This window comes from Punica granatum, chromosome 4 (genome assembly GCF_007655135.1).
Source record: "Punica granatum isolate Tunisia-2019 chromosome 4, ASM765513v2, whole genome shotgun sequence".
NCBI classification, from domain to species: Eukaryota; Viridiplantae; Streptophyta; class Magnoliopsida; order Myrtales; family Lythraceae; genus Punica; species Punica granatum.
The window spans coordinates 1339042-1355323 of NC_045130.1; the positions used below are offsets into that span (position 1 = coordinate 1339042).

Sequence of the window (16282 nt, forward strand, 5' to 3'; positions counted from 1 at the left end):
AATCATTACTTTTTATCTTATTATTATTCAATTCAATAATAAATTTTTTCATATACTTTTTTATAACTATTATTACAATTAATTTTTTTAATAATAAATTCTTCTAACTACTTTTATCATTATACCGTGAAGTTAAATAGAATCATACTATATTTCGTTACCGAACGCTACCTACCTCTCTTCTCCCTTTCATGACAGTATAGATAAAGAACATCGACTCGCCTAGCTAGTCACTTTAGCAATTGTAGCTACCTAGACATTACAACATATATCACATCACCCAATATGTTAGATGGTCCTCTCAACAAACAACGTTATTCGAGCAAGAGAATATATAGCTTGTCCGGAAGGAATATAAATTGAGAGGTTGTCACTATTCATCTTCAAGATGGAAATTCCCAGCTGCTATTTAGTTATAGGAAAGTTGTTCTCATGATCAGGGATGCAAAACAGCCATAAATATTAATTAAATATGCATTGATATGATATTGGGTTGATGACTTGGGCATATCCATATTGTTTTTTTTTTTTTTGCTGAATAGAAAAGCGTTAGAAAAAAGAAAAAGCATATCCATATTGCTGGTAATGCTATCATTTGGTGTTTTTCTTGAAGAAATTATTATTGGGTGATCGTAGTTGCAGCTCCATGCTCATTCCTAATTTCAAAATTTCTTCGTCTTCCTTTTTTTTTCATTTTTCATTTTTCTTTGTTCCTCTCCCCTGTGTGTCCTAATACTATATAATTTTGCCTGGAATTAGTAAATTGTCGATCTCGTGTTTTTTCTTTTGTGTGTGGAAAAATATTCGATTTTTTGGGCGTACTGTATACATCGTTGTAGTGAATAATACATGTAAATTGACTGAAAATGGGTGTTTTCACGGATTATTTGAGAAAAGCAAAGTTTTCTGCAAACTTCTTATGGGAAATACTTTTCGTTCCCCGGCCATTAACGAGGGAAAGGATCTGCCCTTCTCTCTGACAATGTTGGACATGTCATGTGTATATATATATATATATATAGTCCACCTTGAAGAAGATTGAAAAATTAAGAGAGACTCAATATACCGGCACTCGATATATTCTTCTACCTTGATGAATGATCATATTCAGATCATATGGGAACAGGGCCGGCCATCTCCGTCTCATTTCCTTGCTAGGACTCCATATATATACTATATAACTAATACCATAATTTCATCGATCCTCATATTCAAAAGACACCATCCAAATCATAGCAATGTCGGCATGGCAGAGATGTATGATCAGTTGAATCGGTAAAGTTGTACTTTCAAGATCCATTGGTTTCAATATCGAGAGGCTAGCTTTAATATGTTCTTATATTGAATATGTCTAATTGTGGCCACATGTGTATATACACAAATTATGAAATATTAATTAGCAACGCGAACTATTCGTTAATTAATGGCATCCAATTATTCACTCGCTGTCTACTTAGTCCGCTGGTTCGTTAGAATTTCTCTTCAAACTCTGAACTCATCGATTACCTCATCCCGAGACTTTCTCAGCCATTGATCCCCGAAGTCTCCTCTTTACAAGAAATTTTGTGCGTCCTGCAACCCCACCGGGTGTATATATGAACACTCACACACATATATATATATGTTCATAATAGACATTGGGCACTTTAAATTTCTGCTTCCTAACCTCATGAAAAAGTGGTTATTTTAGCATGACAGTAAATCACGGTAATATATTTAGTACTCTCAGTTTCGTTTTTAGTATTTCATCAGTTTCAGTATTTTGTATTTTCATTACAAATAATGAAAGTACTAGACATTTGAATTGCAGGTACCAAATGTGTGCTCCTGATTCAATATCATGTTAACATTTTCATTTGTTCATTCATTGCTAAAATCACAATTAATCAGAATACTCCCACTTTAACAAAAGCCACATTTATGAGGAAAAAATCTACATTTTTTTCCCAGCCGTGACAAGATAGTACGTTGACACAGTTGAATTGATCGGATACGTACATAAATTGGGTCTTGGACCTCGAGTGGATGAATATATTAATACATACATACATATATATATATATATATGTGTGTGTACAAGTACATTGACCTCAAAAAAGATGTATGGAAAAAGCTAGCGATCATTCAAGAAGGAAAATAGAGGGTTGTCTTCTTCCTCTTTTACTTCCTTCCTTCCTTTCCTATTATTATTTGCAGCTGGCCAATTCGATCGACAATGAAAAATTACAATCGCGCCATTGAAATATATATATACACAGCTGTTCATCACTTTGCTGAGGGACACAACTGCACGTCTCTTTTTGTGAAGGCTTAGCGCATCGAGTTGTCTCCGTCACGATCAGTTTGCGCTCGATAGATTAATATTTATCATCTAGCAAAATCTCGTATACTTTTTCTATGATATGTGATTGTATTGTAATTTGTATGTCATATCAATCCATCGCACACCATACCAAAATTAGGGACGAGGTACTGGTTATAGAGCGACAGCTAAAAGACACAACTTTTGGCACGGCCCCTTAGCCACACAAGGAGCTAAAGAAAATGCCCCCCAAGAAATATAATTATGCATCGTGCATGCATGTATGATATATGTATTATGAAATGATTGATACTGATTGAATGGATCATCAAAACGGGGACAAGTTGCACAATCGACGTCGTACTATGTCTGGACCACTGGCGAATATAGAGGTGTTGTTTGGAATAATCAAATCTCATTCATGATATAAAAAGAGAGGATATCGAAGCCTGACATCCAAATAGGAATAACGTTCCGAAATTGCTGACGGTGATGATCGATGAAAACATTAGTTGACAGGGGATCAGATCATGAAATATCTCATCTCAATCTCTCTCTCTCTTTCTTGAGTGCCCCTACCACTCCTAAAAGAAGCAACCTCAATCGATTGGTGCGAATGTTTTTGGCAGTTGCAGAATGACTTCAATTTGTTAGGTACGTAGGTTATATCATAGACATGATGACTTATGAATCCATTTCAGACACCAATCATTATTGTTCTTGGCCAACGACATCGAATAGACTTGCATCCTCCCCATCCGATCTAGTTACTTGAATGATGCAGAACCAGTAAGGAGATTGTAGGACGATCATATAGACAACTGCTAGTCGATTATTTGCTTCGAATATCGTCAGGAAAACTCCCGGTGACTTTGGAGCACCTCTTAATACAAGAATAGTTCAACCTTCCGATAATATAGTAACCAAACTAAAAGATATTCAACTTATCGTTGCTTTTCTAAGCGTAGCATCATTCAGGAAATTATCAGCATCGATAAATGAACGGATCCTGAAAATATTACTCTGTACCTGAGGGCAAAACTTCAAGCGAGCAAAAATTTCAGATGTGAAAATGTACGTCTTCTGCAGCTAAACTCGACAAGACTAGTAGCAGTACAATCCTTCACACCAAAATGTAGTCGATGCCAAACACCAGAAGGTCAAGGTATGATCCTGAAAATTTTCTTTTAAAAAAAAATATTGGAAAAAGAAATTAAAAATGGAGAGACACAAGCTCCTGCAAAATATGGTCGCGCGATTGCTGAACACTCAGCCTCCGGAAACAAACCAAGAATTCCATAGCACGGTTACATAATGGTGCAACAGCTCCTTTCTTCTGCTGGCTGTGCGGAAACTTGCTGGAACCTACCCGACTCAGATGGGTTGTATGTGAACTCTGAAGTATCTAGCCCATACTGATCCAATTCCAAAATCAACAACAGTATTAGTATACACTATGGGAGGGACAGTACCAGTACCAAGTTTCGACAATATGGGTTCCTGAAAAACTCTAAAGTGGACAATTTCCAAAAGCTTAATCTCGTATAATGTAGTGACGGTGTTATCTGAGCATGATTTCACATACAAGCCATCACCTGACATGTGCAGAAAGAACTTGAAATAGCACGCAATGACTATGGATGATCAAGACTCAAAACAAGAACCTATGTTCTAATGTCATTCTGAACTGATTCTAATAAAAGCCTAAGTTTGTGGTATATATTAAGGTATATATTGAGCATGGTTTACCACCCCCCACCAATGGATGAAAGCAAGGGATCGCCGCAGATCTGAATCCCATTTAATATGGCAAATTCATTCCAAATGTTCCCGTTCCTTCCAATGAAAAGTGGCATCATAGTCAAGAGAGGTCAACAAGTTATTAGAAGGTGAATGTGAGATAGTACCTTTTCTCTCATGCGAGTGCTCCAAGCATCATTTCTGCTTGGGCGCTGATCGAGGGCCCCAGCAACTGGTACACCTGTAGCTGGTGGTGGAGGCCGGTTAATCAGTGGCTGTCTGATCTGTTGTCTTGGGACGATGTACTCGTCATCGCTGTCGTATTCTATTGGCCGATTTGCAGCCCTGACCATAAGGGCTAACGAGAAGACGAGAGCCTGCAATCATTTCACATAGACATTATGAAATGTATTCTGGAAGCAGAGTAACTAGTGTTTTCTCAACTAATGAGAGCCGGGAGGATCAATCCAGCTTCCAAAGCAAGCCAGAAAGCCCAAATTGATATCATGTGATGGTCCATAACCCTACGTATTTATACTATATGCTTAACTGAAGGTCTGAAGGAGATGCAAAAAGAATTCATGTGATACAAATTATGAAAGAAAACCAAAGCCAGATTGTCCAATATCATCTTTTGGATTTTCAAAATGCCATGCCTGGAATCATTTCAATATGTCTAAAGAAAATCACAAACCTGATATTGTTAAGGTTTCTCGAGGAAACAAAACAGTTTATTTATCTCTGCCAGGGATTGTGGCAGTTTCTAAACATCAATGGAAGAGGGAAAAGATTGAAGTTGGAGGGCGTGCTTTTCAATGACGTCATGCCAATCTTACCTCCAAAATAACAATTCCAAGGGCAACCCATTTGACAATATCCCAATGCTCCTTCAGGAAGTCATATACCATAGCAAAGTCTCCAGTTTTATCTGTCGGAATATCCTACAAAGTTATTCAAGCAGATGGTCATTGCATGCTTTATCATCTAGTGGTAGTAAAAGATCAACAACAATAACACTCACATCCTCCCAGCTCTTGTTAAAGTAAATAAAAGCTGCGATCCCAAGCTGGGCCAATATCAACAGGATCACCAAGATTGCGTACTGTGTTCACTTAAGGAAACCACTTGCTCTAGAATCAAGTCTCAACAATCGGAAAGACTATACAGAAAGAAATGAAAAAAAGGCAAAGCAATGCTAGTAGGGTTTTTTTTTTTTTTTACTAACCCGAGGTGTCTGGGCTTCGCCCAACTAATCCCCAGGGCTCCGTGAACCCCCGGCGGCGCACGGAGCGGGTAATTACGCCAAAGGCGCTCCGGTGGCCACTAGGGGATTCGAACCCGGATCTCGGTACAAACTTGGGTGCACATTAACCATTAGGCCGAACCCCTTGAGGTTAATGCTAGTAGGGTTAGCTTAATATAAAGATGGCTTAAAATTTGAGGAAGCATAATATGATGGATGCATAAAATCATTTCCTCTCAGAGAGCTGTAATCTAACTCTTGCTATGACATAACTTCTTAAGATTATTAAGAAACTAAGTTTCTAATACAAAGGAAAGACAAGGATACACAAGTCAGGCAGCATCCATTCCGGGTCACAGTTCCGATGCATCCGCAGCAAGATATAACAAAGAGAACCACCCCAACACCAATGAACAAGTATATGAACCTGCAAAGCCATGCAAAAATTAGAACATTGGTAGAGTAGTAGCAAGAAACACCTCGCTAAACAAAACGAGCTTGCATTTTAAGTGACAACAAACTATGTACTGGCATGTGGAAGACTGGAAATTGCATGGTAAACTAAATGGGAAGTAAACACTCAAAAGTATTCCCATTGACCAGTAATTTCAAAGCAAGAGCAAACGAGAACATGTTAATATGAGATGCATTTGGAAAGAGGAGGTTCTAACGAGCAAAAAAGTACTAAGAGGAATTGTATTTTCTAGCAGAAACCCACTGAACTTAATCAATGTGGCTCATTGCATGACATGTCGCTAGATATGTAACAAGATATAATAGCACTTCCTTGCAGGAACATAGAAATATATTATGGAGAGTCACTCCACTGCAATAATGAGCATATTCAACCCTAAGCTTGGTATCTGGTAAGCTGAGGGCAGAAAAGATCCCACATAATGAACAATGCTTATCACAAGTCACCAACCATGTTTGATGATTATTATTAAAGACGAACATTTTCAGCTATATTGCTCAAACATATTGTATTGCAAGCTAATATCTGTAACTCTAGTAATGATGTAATCATCACAGCAAGGCCCATGACCTAAAGTGCCATACTAGACGCCTAATAATCCCTCTAAAAACTCATTACAGATAAAGGAAATATCGTGCAAGGAAAGAAGGCATACCAAGCTTTAGGTAAGTTATCGAATATACTGGATGACAGGGAGACCGCCATTAGCAATGGTCGGCCGAGCTCCACCAAATTCGGATCCCCAGCCACAGGTGAGGTCGACGGAGTGCTGCTGGACGAATTCTTGTATTCAACAAACAAGTAGATCCCATACCCCACCATTGCCAGTCCCGCAAGTGTCAACAAGAAATTCAAGAGCTTCAAGAGGCATTCTAAGCACCCTCTACAAGCCATTTCCTATAACCTCTTCGACCCCTTTGATTGACTATCAACTGGGTCACCTCTGATTCATCAATCCACGAGTTACCTTCAACAAGAAGACGAATTCAACTCAGAAACCAACAGCCTGAATGTAAGATTAATATTACAAAGATATACATGAGTAAAGTAGATCGACTGCTAGAGGCGGGAGCAAATTTCCAGATTAATCGACTTCTCCCTCCAAAAGAATCAAACTTGCATTCAAACTATAAAACAAAAGCTTACAGTAGCAACTCAAGTTCGTAATAGAAGCGTCGCATTGTACTTATATTACATTTCAAGGGATAAAAAAAAAAAAAAAAAAACTTGCTTTCCACATCCTAAGCTTTCCAAGAATTGAAAGCATGGATAGACACAGTCGTTTCATCCAATCGACTCCCCTGATTACAATCCGTTGACCACTGACCCAATATCAGACAACATTATCCAGCTGAAAATACAATGTGCAACAATCTACAACAAAATTCAATCCAATAAACATCAAATTCAGCAGAGCAGAAGCTCCAAGCAAACGATAAATGGCAGCAATCGATCGAAAACACAGTTCTCAGAGAACGTTTGAATGGTCAGATCGCCGCCGGAGAACAGGATCGGCGGAAAGAAACTTACAGTACAGTCAGAGGTAGGATCGATCGCGTCGGATCGCGAGCTGCTCTTTCCTTCTCCCTTTGGATTCTGAATTCTCACAAAGACAGAAAAAAAGGAAGGAGGAAAAAGAGAGAAAGGTGTCGCTGGTCGCGTTATGCCAGGTTGGCACTTTGGTTACGGGCACTCCGTGTCTTTCTATATTCGGGACTCCTCGAGAGAAAATGACGTAAACACCCTGGGCAGGAAAGCCGCTTTCTCCCAAAATTCGTCATCAGCGCTGGGTAAAATCGTCAATCGGGTCATGCGAGATAAGGAAGGAGTACCTGGGCATTAGCGAAGCGGTTTGTGTGTCTAAGGTGTGAAATGACGTGCACTCATTATTAGTTTACTAAATCTGACAATATTATTATAAGATAAGATCACTTAATTTAACGAAATAATTTGACAATTATACTCAACAAAGACATTTGGATAACTACCCGTTACTCCCCTAAAAAAAAAAAATAGAAAAATCTCGAGCTCCGAAAAAGAAAATCATCTCGTTTCATTTTGATTGTAGAGTTTTGAATTAATCGAATGAGTGCGTTATCTGATCTCCAGCTAAAACGGACATGAAAGCATGACTGGTTTTTAATGATAAAAATCCAAAACATAGTGGGATTTAATGGTTGAGACTTGAGAGTAATAAATTATCATTACACTAACCTAATCCTCAAAATAAATCAATCAATATATAATACATATATATATATATATATATTATATAAATAAATAAGACATTTCATGAAAATAAAAAAGTTGGTCGATGGAGAAGTCATATTGTACGCAGTGCAGTGGTCCTTCTCTGGGGCAGTCTCTATCGCAAGAAGAATATATAGTCATAAATTAATAAAATTCAACCCTATATATATATATATATATATTAATAAATTCTTTGTGGACAAAATTAAAATTAGAGAGATAAGAAAAAGGAGGTAATTGATAATAAATAATTACTAGATAAAATAAATTAGATCCAACAAAAAGAAGAATATTTTCAATTCATTTTGTCAGATGCGGTGCGATTAGAAATAATGGCGGGAAGGATGCAACGGTCGTTCAAGACACCCAGCTACCCGTCAAGGACAATGGGGCACCTTTTGTGGAGTTGGTTGCATCTGCAGAATTACAATTATTGAGATAATTCCATCCCCGATACGACAATATGACACGGACAGTCCTTAATCTAGATAATTCCGATCACAAGGCCAGTCTCCTGTACATTTTAATGGTCATCGTTTACGGACGGATAATCCTTATTTTAGTCAAGCACAAAGTAGTGGATGCGGCGTTCTCAAAATAGAAACATCGTCCTTCGGGTAACGATAGGCCGAGAGAATGACTTGTTACCATATCAAAGAACTATAAACACCAGACAGAAAGACAAGACACATAAGAAAGCGCCGAGCACTAAACTAATAAGCAATTCATGATCTTTTGGGAGGCATTATCCAAAAATTTCCTCAAGTTTTTTTTTTTTTCCCATTATTTGAGACCAGACGAAGCAGACAGCAGACAAGAGGAGGTCCGACCCAACTCAACCCATGAAAAGACAGAGCCCATTCCTTGGCCCACAAGCCAGCTATTTTATTTACATCCCAAAAACAGGCCCAACAGCAAAATGTCCTGTCGCCACTCTGTGCGGACAAGATTCACACAAGTGGCACAGCCTCAACCACCCACGTGTCGACCTCCACATTTGACCTTTTTGATCGGGCGGATGGGTTCGGGATAGGATCAATGTCACTGAATGAATGAATGACCTTTTGAAAAACTCTCCGGTCCTCAGATGTTTGCTGCTGTCCACCTTTTTCTTGATCTTGTTGGATGGCACATTATTTCGACCCGGTTTCACTTGACGCGATCGCTAATGAGCTCCCGGCGCGTGTCATGAGTTTCCTGGCGGTACCTCTCTCGGAGTCAGCGCGATGTCAGTGCTGTTCCGTGCCATTGAGGCGAGGAGGGATGCAGGGTATCCCTTGCCTGGAGAGCTCGGCCAGCACACCCTCGGTGGAGGGAGGCTTGAGGCCTAAGGGCAGAGGGAGCCATGGCTTGTTTATTGCTTCCTTCACAGCCTTGTCGACGACTTCCTCGGCCTTGCAACCAACAAAAATATTGTCGTCAACAGAAAACGAAAAAACAAAACCAATGACTTCACCATGGCATTGGTGTTTGAAACACACGTCCGTGACACACCTATTCCACCCCCCCCCCCCCCCCCCCCCCCCCAAAAAAAAAAAAAAAGAGTTAATCTATGACACGTCTCTTTCAGTGCCGATGATCGGTCAGAAATCTCTCTTCTGAAACGTCTAGCATCGGTAGGCCTGTCTTCTTATCTTATGTTTTTGGTACCCCAAGACAAGTTGGCCCAGTAGTAATCAGTTTTAGCCGACAAATTTAGTAGGTAGACGGCGTGAGTATTACCATTTAAATTAGCTGGAAACTTTTAAGATCAATACCTGGTGGAGTTCGAATGAACTTTGCTGTGGAACGTTGTGAACTGCACCGGCACAGTGATACCCCGATCCATCCTGCATTTTTCAAAGAAAAAGGGTGGTTCTATCACCCGAACAAGGAGAAAGGAATCATCTCGGATTGTACAGAATTTGATCTGTAATATGGTGATACTCACTTGAGGGAAAGGGAACCCCGGCCCTTGAGCAGGCGGCATCACAGGGCACCCCCATGCATCAGCATGCAGCTGACACGAACCAAAAAAAAAAAAAGGAGAAGTTATTGTTGGGGTAAAAAGAGAGAGAAGAATTTCAGTTCCCAGTAAAAGCACCATTTGCAACTGTGGTGCTGGTTAGAATTCGAGTAGGACCCATGACAGCCTTCATTCAGTATGACCGACACGGAGAAGAGGCACTTTATTTTCTTCAAGAAAGCATAGTGGGTGTATAACAATGTATAAACTCCTCCCAGAGATACATGTAAATTCTTACCCCAGGATACGGCTTCCACTGCCAATTTTCAGCGGGTTGCCACGGGGGATAGCTCGGTGGACCCCAGAACTGCATGCCAGGTTGATGATTGCCTTGCACTCCCCACACAGGATACGCCAAATGATTAGAGTGATATGGAGGGAAGGCCATGATTGGCCTATGCGGATAGTAACTCCTCGGGACCATGTCTCTATGCTGTGGCCATCTCCGGTCATCTTCCTTGGGTAAGATGTGCCTTCGATTCATACGATATTTCTGCTCCAAAACAAGACACAGATTGTCTAGTCAGCATATACAAATGATGAGAAAAGGAAGCGAAAAACCTTTCGGGACCAACATGTGGTAAATCTTGTGTAAGTGACCAACAATCTTTCTTTATTGTTTCGGTTTTCTGGCTCGATGCACCTACTAGTATATATTAACAGGAAAAGGGAATGTTTCAGCCAAGACCTGGAGGTGACTTGCTACATTATGCCGTGTTAACCCTTGGACTTTCATGAGCTCAAGAATGCGAGATGGTATTGCTTGGTCTACTCCTAATTGCTCCACAGCCTGCACAAACTTCTTATGTAGTTCAGAGGTCCAATCCACCTGAAAAGGCATGGAAATTAAAATTATAAACATGGTGCAAGAACATCGAGCCATTTTCCCAATATATTTGAAGAAACTCACCTTCAGTTTTTTTCGGTTGACTTTCCCTGCAGAAGTTTGGAGACATGATGATTTGGCAGTATTATTAGCGCAATCATGAGAACCATGGGAATCGTCTTTAGCCTGTGCGAGGGGAGATATGCTGCTTTCACTCTTCGAGTTATTATCACCCGATTCGTCTTCCACTTTAACTGAAGCCTCTTTCACTGACCGATGTTCAGTTCTGTCAATCTTGGCAGTTAAGTTATTACAAGTAGTTTCGACAGATTTAGATTCTACATCTTGCTCCCCATTGCCTTTCTCGGTGGAGCAGTGAGTCTGTTCTTGGAGACAGTCTCCGTCGTCTATGAAAGGGGCCCCACGTTTCAATTGCGGGGTCGAAGGTTCGTGAACAGAGACATTCTCGGTATCAGCTGATGCAGCTTTCTTAACTTCTCCATTTTCTATCGGTAACTGCAGCATTGAAACCAAAGATTCTTTCACAGGTTTTAAGGACTCCGAAACGATGCCAACCCCTGCATTAAAAGCCTGCTCGAGGTTCATGAACTCAGAATTTTCATCTTGGCAGTGCACAAAACTCGGGCCATATTTGGTGCCATCAAATGGAAACAAACTAGAAAGGATGCTCATGGAAAAATCTAAAGCAGTTCCATTCTATTCCATTTACATTCGTACATACCAAACGTGACATTCCCATGACTTTGAGAACATGGAGAGAGCCAAACCTTATGAACCACGTGTTGCCAGATATTCCTGAGTTTGTTCTCACAGAGTGGTTTATGGAGGAACTCCACTGCTCCGAGCTGTAAATTTAGGGAAAAATAAAAATTGTATCAGTAAACACGAGAATGAACTTCTTTTCAATTCCTGAGAACACAAGAATAACAACCCGAGCATGTTAAGATATCTGGAGAATTTGAGATGTAAACACTATTCTTATTAAAATTAAAATGATTTAAGAGTTCAGTCCAATATTTGAAACGATTGAGGGGACAGAAGTAGAACATACAGAAACGACGAATTGACACCACTAGCCTAGCACAGTAGATTAGAAACTCACCGCTATGCACTTCATTGTTGTGTTGAGACAATGAACATCCGAAACCACTGCAACAGAAGATTTAATACACTTTTGAGATTCAGCGGTTTCAAAGACAAAAAAGATAGTCCATGTTTATTAGAGATCTAGAAAGAATTCGAGCTTACTGATGGTTGGCAAGTCTCTAGCAGTTTCGAGAAACTTGAAGCTCTCGCTGCTATTGCTCGAACTCACCTGCAACCCGTGTTCGGGATTTCAGGCACATTTATGGTCAAAACAAGAAACTTCGAAGCAGCTTCTATCGACGTAAAAGAAATCTCTAATTGTTCAGAATACCTCAACAATAGCAACGTGGAAGGTTTCACACTTATTTGCAACAGCTGACAGAGCCTCATTCTCATCGCAGAATATAGAAACTGCATAAGAGAAAGAAATTACTCAATATACACGTAAACGTAAATATTAACCTTTTTTTCTTTTTCGGTGGAATATTAACCTTTTCCAGGACCACACAGTTAATGAAATTCGGTATTAGCTGGCGCAGTTAAAATGACGAGAAACGTCGTACTTGCATTAATCACATTTTTTTTTGCTTTCTAAACTAGGACATTTCCCATTGGCAAGAGATAGTTTCGGCAAAGCTCCAACTGCTGCACCAAATTAAACCTCAAAAAAGGATGATAGTCCAGACCGATGGTTTGCTTTGTACTGATGAAACTTTTCTTCGCGGCTTTAATGACACATCTATTTGCAGTAGGATTGAGCTTTTAGGAGGCCCGAATCACAACCCGAATGAAAAGGAAGACGAACAATCATTCTCAAGCTGGAAAGTGCCATGGATCAACTTTGTCTAGGGCGTACGGTAAGGTTATTGGTTCAGGAACACAAAAAAAATTAGTGCAAAAAGAGAGCAATTCGTAGAAGTGAATATATGAATCCACGAACCCGTGTAGTCCATAGCCTCGAGTTTTGCCTTCAGCTCGGCAGCAGAAGTCGAGTCTCGGTCAAGGAGAAGGACCCTGAGGCCCTTTGGAAAATCTTTCCATCCCTGGAGATCATTGGCGGTGCAAACCATAGCTGGTTATGCATTGTTTCTCAGGAAACAGACATAGTCTTTTAGATGCCAATCAAATCTTGTATTAAGCCCAAAATTCTGCACCCAGAAAAGGGAAAAACAAAAGGCTCGATTAAGGTTTCCATTACAAAAAATAATAGTTATAGGAACCGATCGTGGGATGAAAACTGTCATCTCCAAATAAAGCAAGGACGCTGCGCAGCATGCCATGAAAGATCTGAACAGAAGAAAACACATTTTTCTAGCAGAAAATGATTAGATCGTAAATCTAGCACCATAGACTGCAAACTCTTCAGCTTCAACTGATCGAAAGATGAAAAAACAGATGACCCCCCGTGAACACGACTAATATCTCTGAAAAAAAAATATAGATCTTTACAAAGAAGCAAAGATCTTGAAAGATATGGGACATGCCCCCAGGCAGCTAATAGACAAAACACGACGTTAATCCAAGTAGTTTTTGGATTCATTACACTGCACAGGAACGACTCGCGACCACTTAGCTCCAGTGCAAAGAGATCACCAGCTCATCAAGAAATGGGCATGAGGGAAGAAGAGAAGAATAGACTCAGCAGAACACGGAACCAGCATAAATAGGCCATAACATGGAGAGCTGGGTGTTCGAGAAAATGGTCAATCCCACCACCTTCGGTGAACTGCGACCCAGTTAGTCCCCCCCACTGAAGAAACAAAAGTCTCGGCTTTTGTTTTGGTGCTATTCTTCCTGGGAGTCTGAAGGAAGCAGAAACAATGTGGCCTGAGAGAGAGAGAGAGAGAGAGAGAGAGAGGACAGTATTTCTCTCCTGTTTTATTTTTACAGAGGAATGGCTGAATGGAGTAAAGAAATGGAGGGGGAGATATGGGGGGGGGGGGATGAGTTTTCTTCTCCCTTTCAAGTGCGGTCTGAGGACTTTACTGTTCCGTTGCTGTCAGTTTGCTTCCTTGCTCCCTTCGTGGCCTCTGGATATTCCCAAAAGGCCCCTTCCTTTAAAACAACCCCCCCCCCCCCCCCGTCATCTCTCTCATCAACCTTTCTTTTTGTTTTTTTATTCTCACAGTAATAATAATATAATAATATACCCTTTTAGTATTTTAGGTGAATATTCCTAAACTGCCCCTTCAAAAAAGAATGAACCTAACAAAAAAAATAAAATAAAAGTAAGTTGGTCTCGAAAACTAAAAGAAAATAATAATAATAATAATAATAAGTTGGTAATTCAATATGATGATATGTTCTTCCGGGCAAACCGAACGTATGCCAGAAGGAAAAATCCACAATCTTGATCAGGATCTTGGAGTAATGTAACGATGAAAATTTAATAAAAGTGTAATAATATATTTACTAATATTATGTTTAAAATATTTTTACATTGACAAAAATTGAGAAATATTCTTAATAAGTGATAACTCATGCTCGATAAATTCTTAATCTAAATCTTCCTTTCCTAAGAATTTTTAATATAAATCAGGTATATAAAATTTCATCCGAATTTGAAATAAAACATCATATATGTATAATAAGTTGCTCCTACAATTAGAAATATATAAACTCACATTTGCAACAACAAATCAGTAAAATCTTCAAACGAGCTTTGATGATAATACAGTAATAAAAATAAGTAAAATTAGAAAAATAAATAAATTGAAAAATAGAGTAATTCAAACAAAGATTTTGCACTCAACAAAGTCCCCTTTTCCTTTTGTCTTTGGACAAATAGATTATTGTGGACTGCCCTTTCCAAGCTTTCTTTGCTTTATATTTTATGCTGACATTATTTATTTCACTATTAGGTTATGATTGTCCATTTAAATACACTCATTGCTTTTCGTTCCGACATATAATTGTCACCTTTTTTCCTACTCCTATTGACCATGAGTTCAATGTGAGTAATGCCACATAGTTCCAACCAAAATGCATTAACGAAACCTCGATTTCGGTTATTCGTATAAAAAAAGTTATGTCGTGGCTCGGTACACTATTCCGAAAAATAATGGCATATTTCTATTATGTCAATAAATAAGAATTAATAATGAGTCAGTTTGGGAAACACTAATAAAAAAAAAGACTATAAAAATTGCGACAGGGCAAAAACTGTTAATTCAAGACCGTTTAACCATGCTGAAGAGATTTATTTAATGGGAAATGGCAGTTTGGTTAGTTACTACTTAATTATTTTATATCAAAAGCTAAAGTAATCGAGATTGAAGTATCATCAACTAAAACTTAGTCCCAATTTTTTTATTCACCAAGGGAACGCGCATGCTTCGTAATTGGTTTACGTGGCCCTCCTATGAATCAGAAGTTTCTCTTACGATAAAACCGATAAAGGGACAAATTTAATAAGTTTTGTCCATATATTATAATATAATATAATATAATAAATTAGCCAATTCTGCTGCGCCAATTTTGTCAATGACATAGAGGACGGTCGTTCATCAAAAAAAGACACAGAGGACTGTCCTCTCTATCGCGGAGAATATATATATATATACATATTTATTTATTTATTAGTATTGAAATCTTCATTTAATTAGAACCTAAGTGATATAACAGAAATATGTCATTATCTTCTAGTTTCTGTGGGCGTATCATGTTCATTGGATACCGGATGGAAGAAACTCGAGAATCTTCGGAAGGGTTAGCTTGCCAACAAAACCTTTGCTTACAACAGCATTGGCGAACCGCCTCGTCTACGATCGAAAAATATTCGATATGCACGGGTAGCAGATTTTACGATGTTTAGCATCCAACGATGACCTCGTCACCTTTGATCGAGGCGAATGATGTTGGGCCATGAGCTACGACCCTAGATCCCATGGTGGCTCGGTGATGGTTTGGATCCTTTTTTGATGTAGTTGGGTAAATTATGATAAGGGATACATATAATACTACGATACACATAAAAAAGCAAAGGAATGACGAGTCATATCAAAGGTTGGGATCAGATCATTAGTGGGTTAGAACTTTTACTAGTTGCCAAAAGAGTCACGAACCACTTGTGACGGTCTTTTTGTTGTTCCACAACGACCTCAATTCTTTCTCCTATCTACATTCACCACCACATACTTTTTTTTATTAACTCAACCCCGAAATTCGTAGAATTAATTCGAATTATATTGCGCTAGAGTCACCCTTTTTTTTATTTATACGAGTCCAAATAGAAGACTGGTAGGAAAAGTTACCAAATCGGCAGTAAAATCACCAACCAAGCACGTATAATTATATGTATATAGACATTATGAAAGTCTTTACATATATATAAC

The 16282-nt window shown here is 39.0% G+C and overlaps 2 protein-coding genes across 4 annotated transcripts; both read right to left on the reverse strand.

The window, feature by feature from the left end:
- Positions 1-3275: 3275 nt before the first annotated feature.
- LOC116205502 (tobamovirus multiplication protein 2A) lies at positions 3276-7444 on the reverse strand. Its single transcript, XM_031538128.1, has 7 exons — positions 7291-7444; positions 6416-6727; positions 5613-5712; positions 5064-5144; positions 4879-4983; positions 4210-4419; positions 3276-3717 (listed from the first exon to the last, which is right to left on the reverse strand). The coding sequence occupies exons 2-7, from the start codon at positions 6652-6654 to the stop codon at positions 3610-3612; spliced, it is 843 nt and encodes a 280-aa protein (XP_031393988.1). The 5' UTR covers positions 6655-6727; positions 7291-7444; the 3' UTR covers positions 3276-3609.
- Positions 7445-8694: 1250 nt separating this feature from the next.
- On the reverse strand, positions 8695-13882 carry LOC116205025 (two-component response regulator-like APRR2). 3 transcript variants are annotated; one of them, XM_031537458.1, is made up of 12 exons: positions 13492-13882; positions 12889-13096; positions 12280-12359; positions 12111-12177; positions 11965-12011; positions 11630-11707; positions 10926-11357; positions 10704-10844; positions 10254-10508; positions 9941-10009; positions 9768-9839; positions 8695-9404 (listed from the first exon to the last, which is right to left on the reverse strand). In XM_031537458.1, the coding sequence occupies exons 2-12, from the start codon at positions 13016-13018 to the stop codon at positions 9240-9242; spliced, it is 1536 nt and encodes a 511-aa protein (XP_031393318.1). In that variant the 5' UTR covers positions 13019-13096; positions 13492-13882; the 3' UTR covers positions 8695-9239. The 3 variants fall into 3 exon arrangements, with proteins under 3 accessions (XP_031393318.1, XP_031393316.1, XP_031393317.1); XM_031537456.1 differs by having other exon boundaries at positions 10926-11432; XM_031537457.1 differs by having other exon boundaries at positions 10926-11432; positions 13665-13875.
- Between the last annotated feature and the right edge of the window lie 2400 nt (positions 13883-16282).